A 26,525-nucleotide genomic window follows, 5' to 3' on the forward strand; every position below is an offset into this window, starting at 1 on the left:
TTACAACGGGTCTGCCTCAATGCCCTCAGAAGGCAGAAGCACTACTGACAGCCATTCAAAAATTATTACGGTCAGCGGTCATTACTACAGTTCCCGCCTCTCAGAGAGGAACGGGTTTTTTATTCCAGTCTTTTTGTTGTGCCAAAGCCAGACTGAACGGTCAGGCCGATACTCAATTTAAAAGTTTAAACCAGTTTCTAAAGATATACAGATTCAAAATGGAATCAATCAAGTCGGTCATTGCAAGTCTGGAACAGGGCGAATTCATGGTGTCCATGGACATAAAGGATGCATACCTGCATATTCCAATTTGGGCTCCCTACCAAGCTTACCTAAGGTTTGCACTGGTGGAGGATCATTACCAATTCAGAGCCCTGCCATTTGGTCTATCATCAGCGCCGAAGATCTTCACAAAGATAATGGCGATCATGGTTGCGGGGTTGAGAATGTTGGGAGTCACGATCATACCCTATCTAGACGATCTTCTGATCAAGGCCTCCTCTCAAGAGAAGCTGATCAAAGATGTTCAGACGTCTCACCAATTTCTCATTCAACACGGATGGATTGTGAACTTCCAGAAATCCAACCTCACTCCGACTCAACGAATTCAATTCCTTGGTCTCATCTTGGACACGGTACAGTTAAAGATTTTTCTGCCAGAATCCAAGATCAAGGATATACAGAAGTTAGTAGATCAAGTACTAAGGACACCGTCAGTGTCTCTGCGCCTCTGTGTACAACTTCTCGGAAAAATGGTGGCGTCGTTCGAAACTCTCCAGTACGGCAGGCTTCATTCACGACCGTTCCAGATGTACCTCCTTGCTCAGGGAGCCGGTTCACACTGGCTTCTTCATCGTCTGATCCGACTTCAACCACACGTACGAGTGTCCTTGATTTGGTGGTCGTTACACAAGAATCTTGCAGCAGGGAAGAGATTCGGGATATGGAATTGGAGGATCCTGACAACGGACGCCAGCCTCAGGGGTTGGGGTGCCGTCTTCGAGGACCATCAGTTTCAGGGACGATGGATGTTGCAGGAGAGCAGATTGCCCATCAACATTCTCGAACTAAGAGCAGTTTACAATGCACTTTTCCTCGCCGAAGACTTAGTCATGAATCAGTACGCGAGGGTACAGTCGGACAATGTCACAACGACGGCTTACATAAACCGTCAGGGAGGAACAAGGAGCAGGATGGCGTTAAGAGAAGCCACAAAGATATTGGTGTGGGCGGAAAGGCAAAACGTCATATTCTCGGCAGTGTTCATTCCAGGTGTGGAGAACTGGGAAGCAGATATCTCAGTCGACAGGACATGCACCCGGGAGAGTGGTGCCTGCATCCACGGATTTTCGACATGGTGGTGAGAAGTTGGGGTCTTCCTCAAGTGGACCTAATGGCGTCTCGGCAGAACCACCAGCTGCCCAGATATGTGTCCAGAACAAGGGATCCAGCAGCAGAAGGAGTGGACGCATTAACACTTCCTTGGGGTTACGAAAAGGTTTACATCTTTCGACCGTTACCACTCATTCCCAGTGTTCTGAAGAGGTTGAAACGAGAGCGAATGTGGGCGATTCTAATCGCACCAGATTGGCCACGCAGGAGTTGGTACTCGGATCTACAAGGATTGTTAGCGGACGAACCGTGGCGGTTACCTCAGAGAGTGGACCTGCTATCTCAAGGCCCAGTTCCCCATCCGGACCTGAACAGGTTGCATTTAACGGCGTGGCTATTGAAGCCAGGATCTTAAGGAACAGAGGGATACCTAGAACGGCTATTCCTACGATGATTGCGGCTCGAAAAACGGTCACGGCCATGCATTACTACAGAATTTGGAAAAAGTACATCGACTGGTGTCAGGAACGTGGATGGAAATAGACTACCTTCCACTTATCCAGACTTTGGCTTTTCCTTTAGGCCAGCCTAGACTTAGGTCTGCGCCTGGGATCTCTGAAGGTTTAAGTGTCGGCTCTTTCCATCCTTTTTCAACAGCGGTTGGCATCCTTACCAGAGGTTCAGACTTTTTTACAGGGGGTTCTGAGATTACAGCCCCCGTTTCGTCCTCCCACTGCACCGTGGGATCTCAATATGGTATTAAATTTTTTGAAATCGCCACTTTTTGAGCCGTTACCAAGAACAGACCTGAAACATCTCTCTTGGAAGGTAACATTGTTGCTAGCCTTGGCATCGGCTAGGTGGGTTTCTGAGTTAGGAGCATTATCGTGTAAGAGTCCTTTTTTGATTTTTCATGAGGATCGGGCGGAACTCCGTACAAGAGCGGATTACCTTCCTAAAGTTGTTTCGGGGTTTCCTGTAAACCAGCCGATTGTGGTCCCATCTTTCCAGTGTTTGGCAGATGGGGATGTATCCTTGGATGTTGTCCGAGCGTTGCAGGTGTACGTACACATTACATCGTCCTTTAGGAAGTCGGACTATTTATTTGTCCTGTATGATGAGCCAAAGAAGGGTTGGCCGGCTTCTAAGCAGTCTCTGTGTAGATGGATTAGACTTGCCATTAGGCAAGCTTATGTTTCCTGTGGTAAACTGGTTCCGGTACAGACGGGTGCTCATACTACCCGGTCGGTGGGTGCCTCCTGGGCGGCCGCCAGAGGTGTTTCCACGACTCAACTTTGCAGAGCGGCAACGTGGTCCTCAGCCCACACGTTCGCGAAATTTTACAAGTTTGATACCTTTGCGTCCGAGGATTCTAAGTTGGGACGTTTGGTTTTACAGGCAACAGACAGCACTCCCTCCCTAGGGGATAACTTTGGGACGTCCCCTAATGTATAAGGAACTCCAGTGTCCCCTAGTGGATGAAAGAGAAAAGAGGATTTTGGTACTTACCGATAAATCCATTTCTCTGAATCCTCTAGGGGACACTGGACGCCCACCTCGGTGCTGTCAGCCTGCTGTGTTTGGGTTATTGTTCACCGTTCGTACAAACGGTGTTAGTTTCGGTTAAATAAGTTCTTGGATGCTGTTTGTTATGTTGTACGGTTCGGTTCCTCGCCAGGTGCGGAAGTCTCTTGTCCTATTCTCTGTCACATTTTCAAAACTGAGGGAGGAGGGATGTGAAGGGGGAGGAACCGGCTGTGCAGACAATACTGATTTAGATTGTGCCACACCTCCGGTTTGCAAGCTTCACACCTCTAATATATAAGGAACTCCAGTGTCCCCTAGAGGATTCAGAGAAATGGATTTATCGGTAAGTACCAAAATCCTCTTTTCTCCTAATAGGTGTCTGGAGGCCAATCCCAATCACTGCCTGTGTGTTTGTCTTTTTATATATTGCACATTTAAGACATTTACATAGATTATTTTCTTCATTTTCAGGTGTTCATACCTGCTTTGTATGCAAGACCTCTGATGAAGGAGTGAAACGCTGCTCGCTCTCTCTGTGTGGAAAGTATTATCATGAAGACTGTGCTTTTAATTATCTCCCCACTTTACAGCTCAATAAAGGTTTCCGCTGCTCTCTGCATGTCTGCAGCACTTGTCATGCCAACAACCCCAGCCATCCATCTGCATCAAAAGGTGGGTTTGGCCTGACTGTTGCTTCTTATGTATGTAAGAGCATCAGATTTTCTTTACATCTGCAAAATTGAATTTGCATTTGTTTGTGTTGAGAGATTGTCATTTGGATGAATGTGTTGTATTCACTGGCTGCGCTGCACAGCGACTTGTAAGGCACCTCTAATCCTTTCATCACTGCACTTTGTTGCGCAGAGTTGGCAGCTCTCTAGTGATGAAAGAAAGGAGACCGCATAAATGATGATATGCTTACACAGGTGATTACCACTAATCAAAGAGATTACAGTCTTGTGAATCTTTTCTATCTTGTGACAGGTCGCCTGATGAGATGTGTGCGATGCCCAGTTGCCTATCATGCCACTGATTTCTGTTTGGCAGCTGGGACGGTTACCCTTGCTTCTAATAGCATAATTTGCCCCAACCACTTTACTCCTCGCAAAGGTTGTAAGAACCATGAGCATATCAATGTCAGCTGGTGTTTCGTGTGTTCTGAAGGTAAGGTATCATCCTGTATTCTCCTTGTATAGTTGTCCTTCTATGGAGAATTCCATTGCCTCTGTACGATTTACAGAGCGCTGACTGGAGCATTCTTTGTACATTAATTTGTAGAGCATTTATGTATTTCTAGAAGCAACAGTTAGAATAACTACATATGGCTGCTGTTCAGTATTTGGGGAGGACTACGGGAACTTCTTGATATGGCGTTTCTTAAACGTTTTGTTTTCTTTCTTTATTTTTTTTGTTTTATTCTTTTATTCCTCATCAGTATAAAGGTAAACACATTAAGATGAAGGATATTACATGAACTATTAAGTAACAGGACACAACAAAAACAATATAGTTTTTTTTTTTTTATGCATGTACAATATGTGTTTTGTCTTCACTGTTCAGTAGTGCATAGAAAAATAGTGATTTTGGTTTCGTGATCGTTTGGCATGTCAAAACAATGAATTCATTGAGTAATGGAAGGGTATACTCTGAATAGAGAAATTGTTGGTTTGTGATGGAACCCGTATTTTCATGTCAGGTGGGAGTCTTCTTTGTTGTGAATCCTGCCCAGCTGCTTTCCATCGTGAGTGTCTTAACATCGACATGCCAGAGGGTAACTGGTTCTGCAATGACTGTAAAGCTGGCAAGAAACCTCATTACAAGGAAGTGGTATGGGTGAAAGTTGGGAGATACAGGTAACAGAACTCTTGGATCGTCAACGATCTGAAAACCTTACCTTCTCTTATTAGTGCCAAGGAAGCCAACTGATGTTCCTTTCTCTAGGTGGTGGCCTGCTGAGGTTTGTCACCCGAAGAGCATTCCTTCGAACATCCAAAAGATGAAACATGACATTGGAGAGTTTCCAGTCTTGTTTTTCGGTTCCAAGGACTATTTATGGACTCATCAGGCCAGGGTGTTTCCATACATGGAAGGAGATGCCCTCAACAAAGATAAAATGAGCAAGGGTGTGGATGCCACTTATAAGAAAGGTGATCATAGCATTTTCTTTCATTCGAGTAGCTGTTTGTTTCTGAGGGGTCTTTTCATTTATTTGTGCTTTTCTTCAGGGCTCATGGAAGCTGCAGAGAGGTTTGAAGAACTGAAAACACAGAAGGAAATGAGGCTGCTGCAAGAGGAAAAGAAAAATGACAAAAAGCCTCCAGCCTATAAGCACATTAAGGTAAGTGTGTGGTCCTCCCTTTTATCCCCCATTAATGGTTAGAGAGGCCAGAGCACAGAAACGGTGTGTCCTGCATACAGTCATGTCGTTAATTCGTAGTCCCCTTCGGGATACGGTCATTAGGTCGACCACTATTGGTCGACATGCATTAGGTTGCCATGGTCACTAGGTCGACATGAACAAGGTTGACAGCGAAAAAAGTTGACATGAGTTTGTTACATGTTGTTTTCCATTATTTTATTTTTTTTTTTTTTTTTTACTTTTTCATGCTTTAAGATCCACGTATACTACGATTGGGAATAGTAACCTGTGCCGTCACTTTACAAAGAAAACGACACCAAAAAAAAGTTTAAAAAAAACTCATGTCGACCCTTTTCCATGCCGACCTAATGCATGTCAACCAATAGTGGTCGACTTAAAGACTTTCGACATAAGTGTGGTCGACCTAATGACCCATACCCTTCACCTTCATGGGGGAGGATCTAACTAAAAAAAAATGTATATCCTCTCCCTTCCTACCCCCTAACATAACAGTAGGGATAACAAATCTTAGGGACTCTACTTTTTTTCTTTTATATAAATGCCTATGTCTTAAAGTATTTAGGTATTGTTGAATGTAGCCTTGTATAGTACATTGAGACCTTTTAGGTTGGTCATCTTCACTTAATTTGTGAGTATTTGTTTATAATTTCTGTTTAGTTTTTCTTTGGGAAAGCAATTGTGACTGAGGTCTAACGTGCAGGGTACAAAGCCTTGCGTCATGTTTACTGCTGTAGCCACCACTGCTTCCACATACACATCCTCCGCTAGTGTGCATGAGGGCTGAAGGCTAGCAGTATAACACAGGCCTTCCACGTATACATCTTCACCCATTGCGCATGAAGAATAGAGGCTAGCAGAATGCCAGCAGTCTTCCACGAACACATCCTTAGCCAGTGTGCATGAGGACTGGAGGCTAGCAGAGTGACAGAAGTCATGCTTAGCCAGTGTGTAGGGTGACTGGAGGCTAGCAGAATAACAGATGCCTTCCACTTACACATCCTTAGCCAGTGTACGTGACGACTGGAGGCTAGCAGAGTGTCAGCAGTCTTCCACATGCCCATCCTCAGCCAGTAATCATGAGGGCTGGAGGCTAGCAGAATAAATTGGGCCTCCAACGTACACATCCTTAGCAAGTGTGCATGAGGACTGGAGGCTTCTAAAATCACTGTAGTCTTCCACATGTACATTCTCAGCCAGTGTGCATGAGTGCTGGGGGCTAGCAGAATAAATTAGGCCTGGAGGCTAGTAGAATCATTGTAGTCTTCCACATGCACATCCCAAGCCAGTGTGCACGAGGCCTGGAGGCTAGCAGAATAACACAGGCATTCCATATATACATCCTCAGCCAGTGTGTATGAGTGCTGGAGGCTAGCAGAATAAGACAGGCATTCCATATATACATCCTCAGCCAGTGTGTATGAGTGCTGGAGGCTAGCAGAATAAGACAGGCATTCCATATATACATCCTCAGCCAGTGTGCACAAGGCCTGGAGGCCAGCAGAATAACACAGGCATTCCATATATACATCCTCAGCCAGTGTGTATGAGTGCTGGAGGCTAGCAGAATAACACAGGCATTCCATATATACATCCTCAGCCAGTGTGTATGAGTGCTGGAGGCTAGCAGAATAACACAGGCATTCCATATATACATCCTCAGCCAGTGTGTATGAGTGCTGGAGGCTAGCAGAATAACACAGGCATTCCATATATACATCCTCAGCCAGTGTGTATGAGTGCTGGAGGCTAGCAGAATAACACAGGCATTCCATATATACATCCTCAGCCAGTGTGTATGAGTGCTGGAGGCTAGCAGAATAACACAGGCATGTCATATATACATCCTCAGCCAGTGTGTATGAGTGCTGGAGGCTAGCAGAATAACACAGGCATGCCATATATACATCCTCAGCCAGTGTGTATGAGTGCTGGAGGCTAGCAGAATAACACAGGCATGTCATATATACATCCTCAGCCAGTGTGTATGAGTGCTGGAGGCTAGCAGAATAACACAGGCATTCCATATATACATCCTCAGCCAGTGTGCACGAGGCCTGGAGGCCAGCAGAATAACACAGGCATTCCATATATACATCCTCAGCCAGTGTGTATGAGTGCTGGAGGCTAGCAGAATAACACAGGCATTCCATATATACATCCTCAGCCAGTGTGTATGAGTGCTGGAGGCCAGCAGAATAACACAGGCATTCCATATATACATCCTCAGCCAGTGTGTATGAGTGCTGGAGGCTAGCAGAATAACACAGGCATGCCATATATACATCCTCAGCCAGTGTGTATGAGTGCTGGAGGCTAGCAGAATAACACAGGCATTCCATATATACATCCTCAGCCAGTGTGTATGAGTGCTGGAGGCTAGCAGAATAACACAGGCATTCCATATATACATCCTCAGCCAGTGTGTATGAGTGCTGGAGGCTAGCAGAATAACACAGGCATTCCATATATACATCCTCAGCCAGTGTGTATGAGTGCTGGAGGCTAGCAGAATAACACAGGCATTCCATATATACATCCTCAGCCAGTGTGTATGAGTGCTGGAGGCCAGCAGAATAACACAGGCATTCCATATATACATCCTCAGCCAGTGTGTATGAGTGCTGGAGGCTAGCAGAATAACACAGGCATTCCATATATACATCCTCAGCCAGTGTGTATGAGTGCTGGAGGCCAGCAGAATAACACAGGCATTCCATATATACATCCTCAGCCAGTGTGTATGAGTGCTGGAGGCTAGCAGAATAACACAGGCATTCCATATATACATCCTCAGCCAGTGTGCACGAGGCCTGGAGGCCAGCAGAATAACACAGGCATTCCATATATACATCCTCAGCCAGTGTGTGTGAGTGCTGGAGGCTAGCAGAATAACACAGGCATTCCATATATACATCCTCAGCCAGTGTGTATGAGTGCTGGAGGCTAGCAGAATAACACAGGCATTCCATATATACATCCTCAGCCAGTGTGTATGAGTGCTGGAGGCCAGCAGAATAACACAGGCATTCCATATATACATCCTCAGCCAGTGTGTATGAGTGCTGTCACTTTCAGTTATATGAGAGATTGACGATCTCACCCTACAGCTGCTTAGGGAACCAGCTCAGTTGTAGCGCCAGAACCTGTATTAAGAAATTAATACAATTTCTCTGACGTCCTAGTGGATGCTGGGGACTCCGTAAGGACCATGGGGAATAGACGGCTCCGCAGGAGACTGGGCACATCTAAAGAAAGCTTTAGGACTATCTGGTGTGCACTGGCTCCTCCCCCTATGACCCTCCTCCAAGCCTCAGTTAGATTTCTGTGCCCGGCTGAGCTGGATGCACACTAGGGGCTCTCCTGAGCTCCTAGGAAGAAAGTATATGTTAGGTTTTTTATTTTCAGTGAGACCTGCTGGCAACAGGCTCACTGCACCGAGGGACTAAGGGGAGAAGAAGCGAACCTACCTAAGTGGTGGTAGCTTGGGCTTCTTAGGCTACTGGACACCATTAGCTCCAGAGGGATCGAACATAGGACCCGACCTCGTCGTCCGTTCCCGGAGCCGCGCCGCCGTCCCCCATACAGAGCCAGAAGCAAGAAGGTGGTCCGGAAAATCGGCGGCTGAAGACTTCTGTCTTCTCCAAGGTAGCGCACAGCACTGCAGCTGTGCGCCATTGCTCCTCATGCACACCACACACTGCGGTCACTGATGGGCGCCCTGAGCAGCAATATTAACACCTTGGCTGGCGAACTGACACCATATATAGCCCCAGGGGCTATATAGGTGTTTATTAACCCCTGCCAGAACTTTTACAATAGCGGGAGAGAGCCCGCCGAAAAAGGGGCGGAGCCATCTCCCTCAGCACACTGGCGCCATTTTCCCTCACAGCTCTGCTGGAGGGATCGCTCCCTGACTCTCCCCTGCAGTCCTGCACTACAGAAAAGGGGTAAAAAGAGAGGGGGGGCACAAATTAGGCGCAGTATATATATATTATGCAGCTATAAGGGAAAACACTCTCTATAGGTGATATCCCTGTGATATATAGCGCTCTGGTGTGTGCTGGCATACTCTCCCTCTGTCTCCCCAAAGGGCTTTGTGGGGTCCTGTCCTCTGTCAGAGCATTCCCTGTGTGTGTGCTGTGTGTCGGTACTGCTGTGTCGACATGTATGATGAGGATAATGATGTGGAGGCGGAGCAAATGCCTGTGAATGGGATGTCACCCCCTGCGGGGTCGACACCGGTGTGGATGGACTTATGGAAGGAATTACGTGACAGTGTCAACTCCTTACATAAAAGGTTTGACGACATAGGACAGCCGGCTGCTCAGCTTGTGCCTGTCCAAGCGTCTCACATGTCATCAGGGGCTCTAAAACGCCCGCTACCTCAGATGGCAGACACAGATGTTGACACGGATACCGACTCCAGTGTCGACGACGATGAGACTAGTGTACCTTCCAATAGGGCCACCCGTTACATGTTTGAGGCAATTAAAAATGTGTTACACATTTCTGATAATACCCCAGATACCACAAAAAAGGGTATTATGTTTGGTGACAGAAAACTACCAGTAGTTTTCGTGCATCTGAGGAATTGATATGAGGTGTGTGAGGAAGCGTGGACTTCCCCCGATAAGAAATTAATAATTTCTAAGCAGCGTACCCTTTTTTGCCAGAGGATAGGTCACGTTGGGAAATAACCCCTAGGGTAGATAAAGCGGTTACACGCTTATTAAAAAAGGTGGCACTACCGTCACGGATACGGCCGCCCTGAAGGACCTGCTGATAGAAAGCAGAAAACTACCCTTAAAGCTATATACACACACACGGGCATTATATTGAGACCTGCTATTGCCCCGGCATGGATGTGCAGTGCGGCAGCTGCGTGGTCAGATTCCCTGTCGGATAATATTTATACTATAGATAGGGACAATATTTTGCTGAAAATAGAGCATATAAAAGACGCTGTCTTATACATGCGTGATGCACAGAGGGATATTTGCCGACTGGCATCACTAATAAGCGCTATGTAAAACCATTGCCGCCAGACGGGGGTTATGGACTCGGCAATGGTCGGGCGATGCCGATTCAAAACGGCACATGGAAGTTTGCCCTAGAAGGGGGTGGAACTGTTTGGGGATGGTCTTTCAGACCTCGTTTCCACAGCTACGGCTGGGAAATCAAAACTTTTGCCACAAGCTACCCCACAGCAAAAGTAAGCACTGTATTATCAGGTACAGTCTCTTCGGCCCCAGAAAAGTAGAGGGCTAGAGGCTCATCTTTTCTGCCAAGAGGAAAAGGTAGAGGGAAAAAGCTGCAGCACACAGCTAGTTCCCGGGAGCAGAAGTCCTTCCCTGCGTCCGGTAAGTCCACAGCATGACGCTGGGGCTGCTCAGGCGGACCCGGGTACGGTGGGGGCCCGTCTCAGAAATTTTCAGCGCACAGTGGGCTCTCTCACAGGTGGATCCCTGGGTTCTTCAAATAGTATCTCAGAGGTACAGGCTGGAATTCGAGACGTCTCCCCCCCGCCGTTTCCTAAAATCTGCCTTACCGGCAACTCCCTCTGCCAGGGAGGCAGTGTTGGTGGCTATCCAAAAAACTGTATTCACAGCAAGTGATTATCAAGGTACCCCTCCTTCAACAGGAAAAGGGTTACTTTTCCACAATGTTTGTGGTACCGAAACCGGACGGTTCGGTGAGACCCATCTTAAATTTAAAATCCTTGAACACATATAACAAAAGATTCAAGTTCAAGATGGAATCGCTCAGGGCTATTATTGCGATCCTGGACGAGGGGGATTACAGGGTCTCTCTGGACATCAAGGATACTTACCTGCATGTCCCCATTTACCCTCCTCACCAGGAGTACCTCAAGATTGTGGTACCGGACTGTCACTATCAGTTCCAGACGCTGCCGTTGGATTATCCACGGCACCGAGGGTCTTTACCATGGATAATGACCGAAATGATGATACTCCTTCGCAAGAAGGGAGTTTTAATTATCCCGTACTTGGACGATCTCCGGATAAAGGCGAGGTCCAAGGAACAGTTGGTAAGGGGGTAGCACTTTCTCGGGAAGTGCTGCAACAGCAGGACTGGATTCTCAATTCCAAAGTCACAGCTGGTCCCGACGACACGTCTTCTGTTCCTGGGAATGATTCTGGAAACAGACCAGAAAAAAGTGTTTCTTCCAATGGAAAAAGCCGAGGAGTTGTCATCTCTAGTCAGAAACCTCCTAAGACCGGGACAGGTGTCGGTACATCAATGCACACGAGTCCTGGGAAAAATGGTAGCTTCGTACGAAGAAATTCCATTCGGAAAGTTCCACGCAAGGATTTTCCAGTGGGACCTGTTGGACAAATGGTCCGGGTCCCATCTCCAGATACAGCAGCGGATAACCCGGTCGGCAAGAACCAGGGTGTCGCTGCGGTGGTGGCTGCAGAGGGCTCATCTACTAGAGGGCCGCAGATTCGGAATACAGGACTGGGTCCTGGTAAACACGGATGCCAGCCTTCGGGGCTGGGGTGCAGTCACACAGGGAGTAAAATTCCAAGGACTGTGGTCCAAACAGGAGATTTCACTTCACATAAATTTTCTGGAGCTAAGAGCCCTTTACAAGGCGGTAAGCCAAACAAGGCCCCTGCTTCAAAACCAGCCGTACTGATCCAATCAGACAACATCACGGCGCTCGCCCATGTAAACAGGCAGGGCGGCACAAGAAGCAGGAGGGCAATGGCAGAAGCCACAAGGATTCCCCGTTGGGCGGAAAATCATGTGGTAGCACTGGCAGCAGTGTTCATTCCGGGAGTGGACAACTGGGAAGCAGACTTCCGCAGCAGACTCCACCCGGGAGAATAGGGACTTCATCCAGAAGTCTTTCCAAATGCTGGTAAACCGTTGGGAAAGACCACAGGTGGACATGATGGCGTCCCGCCTCAATAAAAAAGATATTGCGCCAGGTCAAGGGAACCTCAGGCGATCGCTGTGGACGCTCTAGTGACACCGCGGGCAAACCAGTCGGTTTATGTGTTCCCTCCTCTCCCTCTCATACCCAAGGTACTGAGGATAATAAGGAAAAGAGGAGTAAGAACTATACTCATTGTTCCGGATTGGCCAAGAAGGGCTTGGTACCTGGAACTTCAGGAGTTGATCTCAGAGGACCCATGGCCTCTGCCACTCAGACAGGATCTGCTGCAGCAGGGGCCCTGTCTGTTCAAAGACTTACCGCGGCTGCATTGACGGCATGGCGGTTGAACACCGGATCCTGAGTGAAAAAGGCATTCCGGAGGAAGTCATTCTTATCCTGATCAAAGCCAGGAAGGATGTCAGCCTGAAGTGCAGACGTTGTAAGGGAGTGCTGCATATTCAGCCCCTTTTTTGTGCCCCAGTGGCACCTTGGGATCTCAATGTGGTTTTGAAGTTCCTGGAATCACATTGGTTTGAGCCACTTAAAACCGTGGATTTGAAATATCTCACATGAAAAGTGGTCATGTGTTGGCTCTGGCTTCGGCCAGGCATGTGTCAGAATTGGCGGCTTTGTCATAAAAAAGCCCTTACCTGATTTTCCATATGGATAGGGCAGAGTTGAGGACTCGTCCTCACTTTCTCCCGAAGGTGGTATCAGGTTTTCACTTGTACCAACCTATTGTGGTGCCTGCGGCTACTAGGGACTTGGAGGATTCCAAGTTACTGGACGTAGTCAGGGCCCTGAAAAATTATATTTCCAGGACGGCTGGAGTCAGGAAAACTGACTCGCTGTTTATCCTAGATGCACCCAACATGCTGGGTGCTCCTGCTTCTAAGCAGACTATAGCGCTGGATTTGTAGCACTATTCAGCTTGCGCATTCTGCAGTGGGACTACCGCAGCCTAAATCTGTAAAAGCCCATTCCACATGGAAGGGGGCTCATCTTGGGCGGCTGCCCGAGGGGTCTCGGCTTTTCAACTTGGCCGAGCTGCTACTTGGTCAGGGGCAAACACGTTGCAAAATTCTACAAATTTGATACCCTGGCTGAGAAGGACCTTGAGTTCTCTCATTCGGTGCTGCAGAGTCATCCGCACTCTCCCGCCCGTTTGGGAGCTTTGGTATAATCCCCATGGTCCTTACGGAGTCCCCAGCATCCACTAGGACGTCAGAGAAAATAAGATTTTACTCACCGGTAAATCTATTTCTCGTAGTCCGTAGTGGATGCTGGGCGCCCATCCCTAGTGCGGATTGTCTGCAATTCTTGTAAATAGTTATTGTTACACAAATCGGGTTGTTATTGCGAACCATCTATTCAGAGGTTCCATTGTTATCATACTGTTAACCGGGGTTCCTATCACGAGTTATATGGTGTGATTGGTGTGGCTGGTATGAGTCTTACCCGGGATTCAAAATCCTTCCTTATTGTGTCAGCTCTTCCGGGCACAGTGTCCTAACTGAGGCTTGGAGGAGGGTCATAGGGGGAGGAGCCAGTGCACACCAGATAGTCCTAAAGCTTTCTTTAGATGTGCCCAGTCTCCTGCGGAGCCGTCTATTCCCCATGGTCCTTACGGAGTTCCCAGCATCCACTACGGACTACGAGAAATAGATTTACCGGTGAGTAAAATCTTATTTTTTTTTTCAATCTGTATGAGTGCTGGAGGCTAGCAGAATGGCAGAGGTCTTCCACAGAGCAGAGATCAGTGCTTGTCAATCACTTTATGTAGTGCGCAATGCCTGTGATGGCTACTAAATGTATGTATATATGGACATTCCACAGCTCATAGCCATATTATGTTTACATCTGTGGCTTTATGCTGGTGTGGTTTTGTATAAATAATTACATTTTACCCTACAGCATAGTAATTGCTTTTTCCAGCCCCCCTCACTATTTTCTGTGAAGGGGACACTGGAGAATATTCAGTTAGCTAATTCGGTGCTGCCGGATTCACATTCAGTGCACCCCTCCGCATTTAGCGCTTGGCAGTGCTATGTTATAGATCCTTGCCCTATTTGAGCTTGTTCTCTTTTGTTGTCAGGTGAATAGGCCAATTGGTAAAGTTCAGATCTTAACAGCTGATCTGTCTGAAATTCCACGCTGCAACTGTAAGGCCTCAGATGAGTCTCCCTGTGGTCAGGACTCCGAGTGCATCAACCGCATGCTGCTATATGAATGCCATCCTTCTGTGTGCCCAGCTGGCGAGCGCTGCCTGAATCAAGCATTCTCCAAACGTCAGTACCCAGATGTAGAGATCTTTCGAACGCTTAGCCGTGGCTGGGGGCTGCGCTGCAGGAGTGATGTTAAGAAGGTGAGTTTAGCTTTTTATAACCAGCTTGGTTTTATTGTTGCTGCTTTCATGTCATTTTTTTATAATATATAATTGATGTGAACGTTATCGTTGTCATACTAATTTGTTATCTTAACTATAGCTTTTGAAAGGCCATATTTGCTTGAACTGTTCCCACAACCAATAGTGGGCTTAACACCGTGTATTTGTGTCTGATTAGTGTATTGAAATGTTATTTAATCACTGATGTTGTATTATGATTTGCTGCTGCATGCGTGGATGTACACACCAGCTTCAATCCGCTGCACACCTCTCTATATTCCTTTTAGGGGGAATTTGTTAATGAGTACGTGGGGGAAATGATTGATGAAGAGGAGTGCCGAGCTCGCATCCGCTATGCACAGGAGCATGATATCTCTAACTTCTACATGCTGACTCTAGACAAGGTAAGCGCTGATGAAGTCACCTGGTGCGCTCTTTCGGGAAATTAGGAACTGTTCTCCAATGTTACTGGTAACCGCATTCACAAGTGGTTTGTTAAAAGGTGTACATTTTAAATTGTATGAAAATCCTGCTATCTATTACCCTGTTGGTACCAGTGGTAAAGCTATAGAAGGGATTAAGCTACTTACACTACGTCCCTCTGCATAACGTGTAGCCAAATTGTATTCTAGGATCGTGTGATTGATGCTGGGCCAAAGGGAAACTTTGCACGCTTCATGAACCACTGCTGCCAGCCAAACTGTGAGACTCAAAAATGGACTGTGAACGGCGACACTCGCGTGGGACTTTTTGCCCTATGTGACGTCCAAGCTGGTAAGAAACTAAATTGGATTACGTTTGGCGGGTTAGTTATGATCAGAAAGCTGTATTGTGCACTTTCCCCAAACCCCATTAAACAATTTGTCTGTTTAATACCAGACTTCTCATCATTAAGATTCATTAACTCCTCATTAAGATTCATAAACTATAAAAGTAGGACCATGTGAAGCTTAAAACGTATGGCAGGCAAACTTGCAGTGAGGTATTTGTGTGTTATCATAATGTTAAATATTTGAATTATGACCTTGGCATGTGCAAAAAACTAAATATAAATTTTTAATGTGTTTTTTGCAGTGTTTTTACGTATGGGTGTAACATGAAGTTGTTTCTCTGTCATCCACTAGAGGACTCTGGAACTTTAGACAGCTGGGGTGTGAAGAATGGGGACCGGAGGTGGCACAATATATGTAAAATAATTGCAATGAACAGCTGGCTCCTCCCCCTTCACGCCCTCCAGTTTGAAAAATTGTGCTGAGGCGGTAGAAGCACATCAGGTAGCTCTTGCTCCAGCTAAGATATTTTATGATTGCAGTGACCTAATCCCACCCCACTAAGGGAGGGAGCACGGTCCACCAAGGTACTCTCTGGAGTACTTGTGAACAAGATCCCGGTGGAAGGCATCCGCTGCTCACTTTGAGAATCCAGCACAGTGAGTACTAAAGGCCCCCCTCCTTCCCTGCAGCGGGCGCGCAGTGAGCATTCTCCTACTGAAGCCTTCTCTTTTGACAGGGGATTGTGACAGCGGTCTCCAGCGCATAGTGTCTCCGGTCAGTTGGTTACCACTGAAGACGCTGGGATCACAGAGAAGCGGCAGACAGGATCAGACGTCCAGCGCGCTGAGGTAACCAGGTGGGGACAGCAGAGCGCAAGGGATGCCGCTGACAGGTGAGGTGTATGGGAGAAAATTATGGTGGTAATGGTGTCTTATCTCCCGTCAGCAGGGGATAGGGATTTTTCCTTACCTTGACTATTTATTAATCCTGGCACAATCTCAGGAATTACTTCAGTGTCATCTGCGGCAGACAATAGCTTGTTTGCAGAGACACGGTTGGCTCATAAATTGGGCAAAGTCGTCCCTGGTTCCGTCACAACGTATGACTCACTTGGGGGCTGTGTTGGATTTGAGAGAGTCTTCAGAGAGTAATTTTACCTCTGAACAAAATATTCAAGATTCAGGAGCTGCTACACAGTCAAAGGGTATCCATGATGGTGTCGACATTCGACATGGTGGAGTATGTTCGGTTCCACTTGAGGCCTCTGCAGCGTTTGATCCTTTTAAAATGGAAATCAGACAATAAAAACGCAGACTATGGGGGTAATTCCAAGTTGATCGCAGCAGGATTTTTTTTAGCAATTGGGCAAAACAATGTGCACTGCAGGGCGGGCAGATATAACATGTGCAGAAAGAGTTAGATTTGGGTGGGTTATTTTATTTCTGTGCAGGGTAAATACTGGCTGCTTTATTTTTACACTGCAAATTAGATTGCAGATTGAACACACCACACCCAAATCTAACTCTCTCTGCACATGTTATATCTGCCTCCCCTGCAGTGCACATGGTTTTGCCCAACTGCTAAAAAAAATCCTGCTGCGATCAACTTGGAATTACCCCCTATGGTCCTTCCTCTGGAACTAAGGAAGTCATTAGCCTGGTGGCTGAAGACATCCCATCTGGACAAAAAGAGACCCCTTTGAATATCAGATTGGGAGATTTTGACAACGGATGCCAGCCTTCTGGGCTGGGGAGCGGTGTCAGGAAGGAGTTGCCCTCCAGGGGCAGTGGACCAAGGAAGAGAGTTGCCTGCCAATAAATATATTTGTACTTCAGGCCATTTATATGGCACTTATTCAGGCAATGGGCATCCTTTAGGGGAAACCAGTCCAAATCTGCTCAGACAATGCAACGGCAATAGTGTACCTCAACCATCAGGGAGGAACTAGCAACCAAAATGCAATGAAGAAGCTAAGTCACACGATAAAGTGGGCAGAATTTCATCATCCAGCCTTGTCCGCAGTGTTCATTCTGGGAGTCCTAAACTGGGAAGCGGATTTTCTCAGTCGACATGCCATTTATGCAAACGAATGGGCGTTTTCCCCCCCGAGGTTCCAAATTCTGGTAGACAAGTGGGGGTTACCGGAGCTAGATCTCATGGCGTCCCGTTAGAACAACAACGTTCCTGCATACGGGTCAAGAACAAAGGATCCCAAAGAGATCTTTGTGGATGCCCTGTCAGTAAGATGGGACTTTCATCTGGCCTATGTGTTTCCACCAATTTCCCTGTTACCCAGGGTGATGCGAAAGGCAAAACAAGGAAGGGGCGCCGTGATACGAATAGCTCCGGATTGGCCCAGAAGACATTGGTACACAGATCTGCAGAGGTTGTCGATGGATACTCCATTCCTACTCCCTCAAAGTCTAGCTCTACTGTCTCAGGGTCCTTTCTATCACGAGCACCTGGATTGACTGTCTTTGACGTCGTGGCTCTTGAGACTTCAATCCTGAAAGCAAGGGGATGCTCACAACAGGTAATTAAAACAATACTCAGAGCAAGGAAACCTTCCTCCGCTCGCATTTATCACCAAATATAGAAAGCCTATATTCAATAAGGTGCAGTGACCGGAAATTTGATTCTAGGTCTTTCAGAGTTTCCAGAGTGCTAGCATTTCTTCAGTTAGGAATGGACAAAGGTCTAAGGGTGACTTCCTTGAGAGTGCAAGTGTCAGCATTGACTGTATGGTTCCAAAATAAAATGGTTAACCTACAGAATGTGCGCACTTTTTTCCAGGGAATGCTGCACATTCAACCTCCTTTTGTTCCTCCTACAGTGCCTTGGGACTTAAGTTTAGTCCTAAAGGCCCTTCAGGTTGCCCCATTTGAACCACTAAAACTAGTGGATTTTAAATGGTTGACAGCTAAAGTTATCTTTCTACAGGCTATTGCTTCAGCTAGAAGAGTTTCAGATTTAGGGGCATTGTTATGTCGTCGTCGTCCTTTTCTGATTTTTTTAATCCAGATAGAGCGGTTCTCAGAACCAAATCTGGGTATCTTCCTAAGGTGGTGTCTAAATTCCACCTTAACGAAGAAATTGTAGTCCCGGCCTTCCAAGGGCCGGTCATTTTCTGCGGGAGATGCATCGTTGGACAAAGTCCGTGCTTTAAGGATTTACGTAGATCGTACCAGTGCAATCAGAAAAACAGAATCTTCATTCTCTACGGATTTCACAAGAGAGGATGGCGTGCTGACAAGCAGACACTGGCGAGGTGGCTTCGAATTACTATTTCATAAGTATATTCTCAAGCTGATCTCCCTGTTCCGGCTAATGTCTCTGCTTACTCGTAAGGTAGGTCCGTCATGGGCAGCACAACGTGTTGCTTCAGAAGAACAGATATGGAAGGCAGCCACATGGTCTTCCATTAACACATTCATTAGACATTATGCCTTTGATACCTTTGCCTCTCAGGATGCTGAATTCGGGCAAAGGATTCTCCTGTCCCATCAGGAGCGTCCCAGCCACTAAATTGCTTTGGGACATCCCAATGTTATCCTGTGGATAACCTGTGGACCCTGCAGGAGAAATGATCGTTATGGTAGACTTACCGTTGATAACTCTATTTCTCCTAAGTCCACAGGGATCCCACCCTGACACACCTGATTTGAGGTTCCTTTCACTAACTAACCTCTTACTACTTGTACGGAAGTGTGTGCATGTGTGGTGTTCTCGTCTGATTAGGGCTCTCTATGATAATCCTGCCTTGAGCTTTGGAAAACAACTGAATTGCCTGAGCTAGGAAGCGGGTATATATGGACGGGACTGTTGCATTCTGGTAGGCCGAAAGCTTTGATCGTTTGGTGCCAATCTGCTGTCGCTACCTCATATCCCAATGTTATTCTCTGGACTTAGGAGAAATAGAGTTATCAACGGTAAGTCTACCATAACGAATAATTTTTTACTTTTTTGGTAAAATTGTTTTATTTTTTAAAAAGAAAAACAAGCTGAGTGACTTCCCTGTTGTTCATTGCAGGGGAGATACCTACAGTCTGTCTCCTTCTATTCTAATAGAGTGAAAGGACTGCTGTTTGCGGTGTGTGTAGGTGTACTAAAAACATGGCTACTAAAGCACCAACCAAAAACACAATCATTTGCTGTGTGTGTTCAAAATGTGAGAAAAAGAGCACAAGTGTTTAGCAATCCGGGGTGTGCGACACATGTTTAGGAATGGACGCACAGGACAGGAGGAGTAGTCCACCAGGATCGTGCACAAATGCCTTAGCAGATATCTCCAGAAAAATGGTGGAGTCTCACAAGCAACATTTGAATGGGCTGCGGGTATTTCTAAAACTATGAAGGAATTCCTGATTAGGCTTACTCTGCCTACACAGGTAGAGAAATCTGTCCGAAAATCAGTAAAGAGACTCCTTCATGTTCTGCAAGAAGAGTCCCAGGAAGAGGAAGGTCTCTTGGTAGATGACTGGTACTGGGAATCGATGGTGAAGGTATTTGAGATTTCCCTTCCAGAGGAGGATTCAGAGGTCAAGGGCTTGGAGTCCCTTATTGAAGCAGTAAAACATGTCCTAAACTTCAGGGAGGAAGAAGTCAAGGAGCCTGAGGTTTGAGCCTCAAAAGCCACAGACTGCAGTGTTCCCCATTCCTAAGACACTCCAGTAACAGATGGATAAAGCCTGGAAACAGCCAGATAAGCGTTTCCAATTACCCAAGAAATTTACCGTAGATTATCCCTTGCCTAAAGGGGTCGTGACAAAATGGGAGGTCCCACCTAATGTGGATTTGTCCTTAGCCAGATTGTCAAAAATGACGATCTTACGTATACCAAATGTAACTACAGTAAAAGATGCTTCGGACCGCACGTTGAACACTGCGCTTAAATCCATCTTTGTAGCAGCTGGGGCATCCCACAGACCAACGCTGGTGGGTGCTTGGGTAAGTATCGACATTGTGGCTTGGGCTGGTCAGATAGTCAGGTGCAGTGACAGAAGATAGTAACCAGGAGGAGATATCTCCACTTACCTTTGCCAAGCTGCAAAGAATGTTAGTAGAATAGCATCACGTATTTCAGCTACAGCAGTGTCGGCAAGGCAAATTTTATGGCTCAGAGATTGGCACGTGGACTCGGACTCAAAGAAAGCTGTAGAAGCCATTCCCTTTGTTCGGGATACTTTGTTTGGTCCAGAATTGGACAAATGGATTTCACAGGCTACGGCTGGAAAATCGACTTTCTTGCCTACTACATACCCTAGAACCACACTGGCCGTAAGACGAAGTTATTCCGGACCGGCCTTTACTTCATTTAGAGCTCAGTCCTTTCGTACCAGAGGTAGAGGTTTTGGAGGACAATCTTGTGGGAACAGGGTCAGAGGCCGTTCCCAGTCAACAACCCGAAAACAGGATTCTAAGCCCACTGAAAAAGCAGTAGCATGCCAGTCTCCCAGCTTGCCTTGGGTCACCCAAGGTGGGTGCCCGGTTGGCAAGGTTTCTGGAACCCTGAGCCGAAACCTCTCCAGACATCTGGGTCAACAATATAGACTTCCAGGGTTACAAGATCGAATTTCTCTTACACCCGCACAGTCAAATTTTTACTACGGGTCTGCCTCAGTGCCCTCAAAAGGCAAGAGCATTAGAAACCGTTATCCAAAGGTTGCTTCTAACAGAAGTGATGGTGCCGGTACCACAGAAAAGGACGGGTTTTTAATCAAATCTTTTTGTGCTACCCAAGCCAGATGGCTCGGTCAGACACATTCTAAACTTAAAGGTGTTAAACCAATTCCTAACCGGTTCAAGATGGAATCGATACAGTCAGTCATTGCAGGATTTGAACAGCAGGAATTCATGGTGTTCATGGACATAAAGGATGCTTACCTCCATGTTCCAATTTGGACTTCACATCAAGCGTATCTTGCTGTGGAGAAGAACCACTACCAATTCAGAGCACTACCGTTCAGTCTGTCCTCGACTCCAAGGATCTTCACAAAGATCATGGCGTCATGGTAGCAAAATGAATATCTATGTGGGTAACAATAATATCTTACCTGAACGACTTGCTTATTAAGGCCCCGTCTCCGGAAATCTTGATCAGGAATGCAAAATTGACTCATCAGGTCCTGACTCGGCGCGGTTGTATTGTCAATTTAAAAAAATCCAACTTACATCCAACCCAAGGACTTCAATTCTCAGGTCTTATTCTGGACACGATACGGCTAAAAGTCTTCCTACCGGAAGACAACATTCAAGACATCAGACACATGGTTCACCAGGTCTTGCAAAATCAGACTGTGTCTCTACACCTTTGCATACGGCTTCTTTGGAAGATGGTGACATCCTTCGAAACAATTCGGTACGGCAGGCTTCATTCAAGAACGTTCCAAATTAACCTGATCTCACAGGGGGCTTGTCGTCTCGGACCAGAATTTAGTTGATTTGGTGGTCGGTCCACAGAAACCTATCAGCGGGAAAACGTTTTAGAATCTAGGATTGGATCATCTTGATGACAGATGCAAGTCTCAGAGGTTGGGGTGCAGTTTTGGACAACAATCAATTTCAGGAGATGGTCCCAGTACGAGAGCAGTCTACCGATAAATGTGCTCGGGCTTCGAGCTATCTACAATGCGCTGCTTCAGGCGGAGAGCCTGGTACGAGCGCAGCACGTGAGAATACAATTGGACAATGTCACAGCAGCGGCTTATATAAACCGTCAGGGAATAACGAAGAGCCAGATGGCCTTAAGGGAAGCTACAAAGATTCTGTCTTGGGCAGAAAAACATGACATAATTTTGTCGGCAGTCTTCATTCAAGGAGTAGACAACTGGGAGGAAGATTATCTCAGCCGTCAAGACATGCACCCAGGAGAGTGGAGTCTACACCCCAAAGTCTTTGACGCAGTGGTAAGACGGTGGGGGTTACCACAGGTAGATTTAATGGCATCCCAACATAATAGTCATCGTCCGATATATGTGACCAGAACAAGAGATCCTGCAGCAGAGGTAGTGGATGCACTGACGATTCACTGGCCTTACGAACTGGTTTACATCTTTCCACAGTTTCCTCTATTACCAAGATTGTTAAAAGAGGTAAAACAGGAAAGAGCGTGGGTAATTCTGATAGCACCGGACTGGTCTCACAGAAGTTGGTACTTGGATCTGAGGGGTCTCCTAGCATAGGAGCCCTGGAGGTTGCCGCAGAGGGAGGATCTGTTGTCACAGAGACCATTCCTACACCCAGACCTGAACTGCCTGCGTTTGACGGCGTGGTTTTTGAGACCAGGCTACTGAGGGAAAGGGGCATTCCCAGTGCAGCTCTCCCTACAATGTTAGCGGCAAGAAAGCCGGTTACTGCAGCACACTATCATAGAATTTGGAAAAGATACATGGATTGGTGCCGGCCTATGGGTTGGAACCCCAGACCCATACAAGGGTCAGGAACAAGGGATCAGGTAGTGATCTTTGTGTACGTCTTTCGATAAAGTGGGAATTTCATTTCACTTGTGTGTATCCTCGGATCATCCTGCTACCACAGGATGGTGAGGAAAATACAACAAAGGTGCCGTATCTTTTCCTCCAATCATCCTGCTACAGGGTAGTGAGGAAGATAAAAGAAGCTAAGGGTGATGTGATTCTAATAGCTACGGCTTGGCTAGAAGGCGTTGGTACACAGATCCGCAGAGAATGTCGATGGATGCTCCACTTCTGATTCCTCAAACACCCAGATTTGCTAATGCAGGGTCCTTGTTATCACAAGACATCTTGATCAGCTGTCTTTTACAGCGTGGCTCTTGAAAGCTATATCCTGAAGTCAAGAGGATTCTCACAGTTAAATCAAACAATGTTCAGAGCAGGAAAGACTTCCTCGGCTCATATTTACCACCGAATATAGCAAGCCTATAATCATTGGTATAATGGAAGAGTTATGGACCCAAAATCTTTCAGAATTTCCAGGGTTCTAGCATTCCTTCAGGCAGGAGTGGATAAGGGTTAAGGATGGCTTCCTTGAGAGTGCAAGTGTCAGCATTGACTGCATGGTTCCGAAAGAAAAAGGCAAATTTTTAGGATGTGCGCACTTTTTCCAGGGAATGCTGCGTATTCAGCCTTCCTTTTGTTCCGCCTACGGTGCGTTGGGACTGTAGTCTAGTCCTCAAAGCCCTTTAAGTTGCTCCATAGAAACCACTTAAAAAAAAAAAAAAAAAAAAAGTGGATCTTAAATGGTAACGGCTAAAGTTCTCTTTATGCTGACTATGGCATCAGCTAGAAGAGTATCAGATTTAGTAGCACTGTCATGTTAATCTCCTTTTCTAATGTTATCCAGATAGAGTAGTTCTCAGAACTAGATCTGGGTATCTTCCTAAGGTGGGGTCTAAATTCCACCTTAATGAAGAAATTGTAGTCCCGGTTTTTTCAGGTATCGGGACTTTCTTCGGAAGATGCGTCGCTGGACGTAGTCCGGGCATTAACCCAGTGCCGTCAGAAAGACAGATTCTCTCTTCATTCTCTACGGATTTCACAAGAGAGTATGGCCTGCTACTAAACAGACGCTGGCAAGATGGCTTCGAATGACTATTTCAGAAGCATATTCTCAAGCTGATCTTCCTGTTCCGGCTAATGTCTCTGTTCACTCTACTCGTAAGGTAGGTCCTTCATGGGCAGCACAGCATGGTGCTTCAGCAGAACAGATATGTAAAGCAGCCATATGGTCTTCCATTAACACACTCATAGACATTATGCCTTGGATACTTTTGCCTCTCATGATGCTGAATTCGGGCGAAAGGTTCTTCTACCAATCGGGAACGTGTCCACCACTAAAAATTGCTTTGGGAAGTCCCATTTTTTATCCTGTGGATAACCTGTGGACCCTGCCGGAGAAATATACGTTATGCAAAGAACTTACCGTTGATTACGGTATTTCTCCTATGTCCACAGGTTTCCACAGGGATCCCACCCTGACGCACCTGATTTTAAGATCTTTATGCTCACTAAACTCTTCCCTCTTGCATGGAAGGGTGTGCATGTGTGTTCTTCTCGCCTGAATAGGGTTCTACATAATGCTCCTGCCTAAATGCTTTGGAATCCAACTGATTTGCCTGAGCTAGTGGGCGGGGATATATGGACAGGCCCGTTGCATCCTGGGAAGACTGAAAGCTTGTTATCGTTTGGTGCCAATCCGCTGTCGCTCCATCATATCCCATTGTTATCCTGTGGAAACCTGTGGACATAGGAGAAATACCGTTATCAACGTAAGTTCTTACCATAACGTATATTTTTCAGATGTCGGATGGTGACCGTTCTCTGGACGTTGTCAGGGCATTAAGGGTTTACGTGCAAGCTACAAGTTCTCTTAGAAAGTCGGAAGTTTTGTTTGTACTGTATAATGGTCCAAAATGGGGTTGGCCGGCTACAAAACAAACTTTGTCCAGATGGATGAGACTCGCCATTAGACAGACATATGTATCCAGTGGTAAGAATGTCCTGTTTAGGGTGGGTGCTCATACCACCTGGTCTGTAGGAGCTTCTTGGGCGGCTGCTAGAGGAGCTTCTACGGTCCAACTTTGTAAAGCTGCAACGTGGTCCTCTGCACACACATTCACTCGTCTTTACAAATTTGATACTTCTGCGGCTAAGGATTCAAATTTTGGCCGTTTGGCTCTGCAGGCTTCGGACAGCATTCCCGCCCGTGGGAGTATCTTTGGGACGTTCCCAGCTGTCTAAAGTTCCAGTGTCCCCTAGTGGATGACTGAGAGAAGAGGATTTTGGTACTTACTGATAAATCTAGTTCTCTGAATCCACTCGGGGACACTGGACGCCCACCTCTGGCCTGCCAGCCGGTGTGTTCTTGTTATTTGGTTCAAACAAATTTTTTGTCAGATAACAGTTCGATAGTTAATTAGTTGAAGTATTACGCCATGGCGTGTTTGGTTCATAGAAACATAGAATTTGGCGGCAGATAAGAATCACTTGGCCCATCTAGTCTGCCCCTTTTACGTTTTTATCCTTTAGGTAATCTCAACCCTTTTTGAACCTTAATTCTTTGTAAGGATAATTCATATGCCTATCCCAAGCATGTTTAAATTGCTCTACAGTCTTAGCCTCTACCACCTCAGATGAGAGGCTATTCCACTTATCCACTACCCTTTCTGTGAAGTAATTTTTCCTTAAATTTCCCCTGAACCTGCCTCCCTCCAGTTTCAGTGTATGTCCTCGAGTTCTAATACTTCTCTTCCTTTGAAGAATGTTTCCCTCCTGAACGTTGTTAAAACCTTTGGTATATTTAAAAGTTTCTATCATGTCTCCCCTTTCCCTTCTCTCCTCCATACTATACATGTTAAGATCTTTTAAACTTTCCGGGTAAGTTTTGTGATGTAGGCCATGCACCATTTTAATTTGCCCTTCTTTGTACACTCTCTAATGTATTTATATCCTTCTGGAGATATGGTATCCAGAACTGGACACAGTATTCCAGATGAGGCCGCACCAATGACCTATACAGTGGCATTATTACTTATCTTTTCCTGCTACTGATTCCTCTTCCTATGCAACCAAGCATCTGACTTGCCTTTCTCATTGCTTTGTTGCATTGCTTTCCTGCCTTTAAGTCACTTGAAATAGTGACTCCTAAATCCCTTTCCTCCTCAGTAGTTTCCATTATAGTACCCTTGATACTATATTTAGCCTTTGGGTTTTTGAGACCCAAGTGCATGATTTTGCATTTTTTAGCATTAAACTGTAGTTGACATGTTCTTGACCATTTTTCAAGTCTAGCTAGGTCATCAATCATTTGTTTTACCCCTCCTGGTGTGTCTACCCTGTTGCATATCTTTGTATCATTTGCAAAAAGGCATACTTTCCCTTCAATACCATTTGCAATGTCACCAACAAAGATATTAAAGAGAACTGGTCCGAGTACAGATCCCTGAGGTACTCCACTGGTAACATTTCCCTCCATAGATTGCACTCCATTTACTACAACTGTCTGTTTCCTATCCTGCAACCAGTTTCTTATCCATTTAACTATTTTATAATCCCCCCCCCCCCCCCCCCACACACACTTTCAAGTTTATTTAGCAGTCTGCGATGTGGGACAGTGTCAAATGCCTTACTAAAGTCTAGATATGCTACATCTACAGCTCCCCCTTGATCTATTATTTTCATCACAGAGTCAAAAAAGTCAATAAGATTTGTTTGGCATGATCTCCCACCATTAAATCCATGCTGT

At 46.1% G+C, this 26,525-nt stretch overlaps 1 protein-coding gene across 5 annotated transcripts in view; it reads left to right on the plus strand.

Moving 5' to 3' along the window:
* Positions 1-26,525, plus strand: part of NSD1 (nuclear receptor binding SET domain protein 1) — a 212,124-nt gene that overhangs the window by 158,623 nt on the left and 26,976 nt on the right. For all 5 annotated transcript variants that reach the window (XM_063927954.1, XM_063927952.1, XM_063927955.1 and 2 more), the window contains exons 13-20: positions 3,331-3,531; positions 3,844-4,023; positions 4,556-4,712; positions 4,801-5,006; positions 5,085-5,197; positions 14,239-14,508; positions 14,817-14,933; positions 15,162-15,303. In XM_063927954.1, the coding sequence (XP_063784024.1) occupies positions 3,331-3,531; positions 3,844-4,023; positions 4,556-4,712; positions 4,801-5,006; positions 5,085-5,197; positions 14,239-14,508; positions 14,817-14,933; positions 15,162-15,303 (1,386 nt within the window). The remainder of the gene's footprint in view (positions 1-3,330; positions 3,532-3,843; positions 4,024-4,555; positions 4,713-4,800; positions 5,007-5,084; positions 5,198-14,238; positions 14,509-14,816; positions 14,934-15,161; positions 15,304-26,525) is intronic.

This window comes from Pseudophryne corroboree, chromosome 6, assembly GCF_028390025.1.
Source record: "Pseudophryne corroboree isolate aPseCor3 chromosome 6, aPseCor3.hap2, whole genome shotgun sequence".
In the NCBI taxonomy this organism is placed as follows: Eukaryota; Metazoa; Chordata; class Amphibia; order Anura; family Myobatrachidae; genus Pseudophryne; species Pseudophryne corroboree.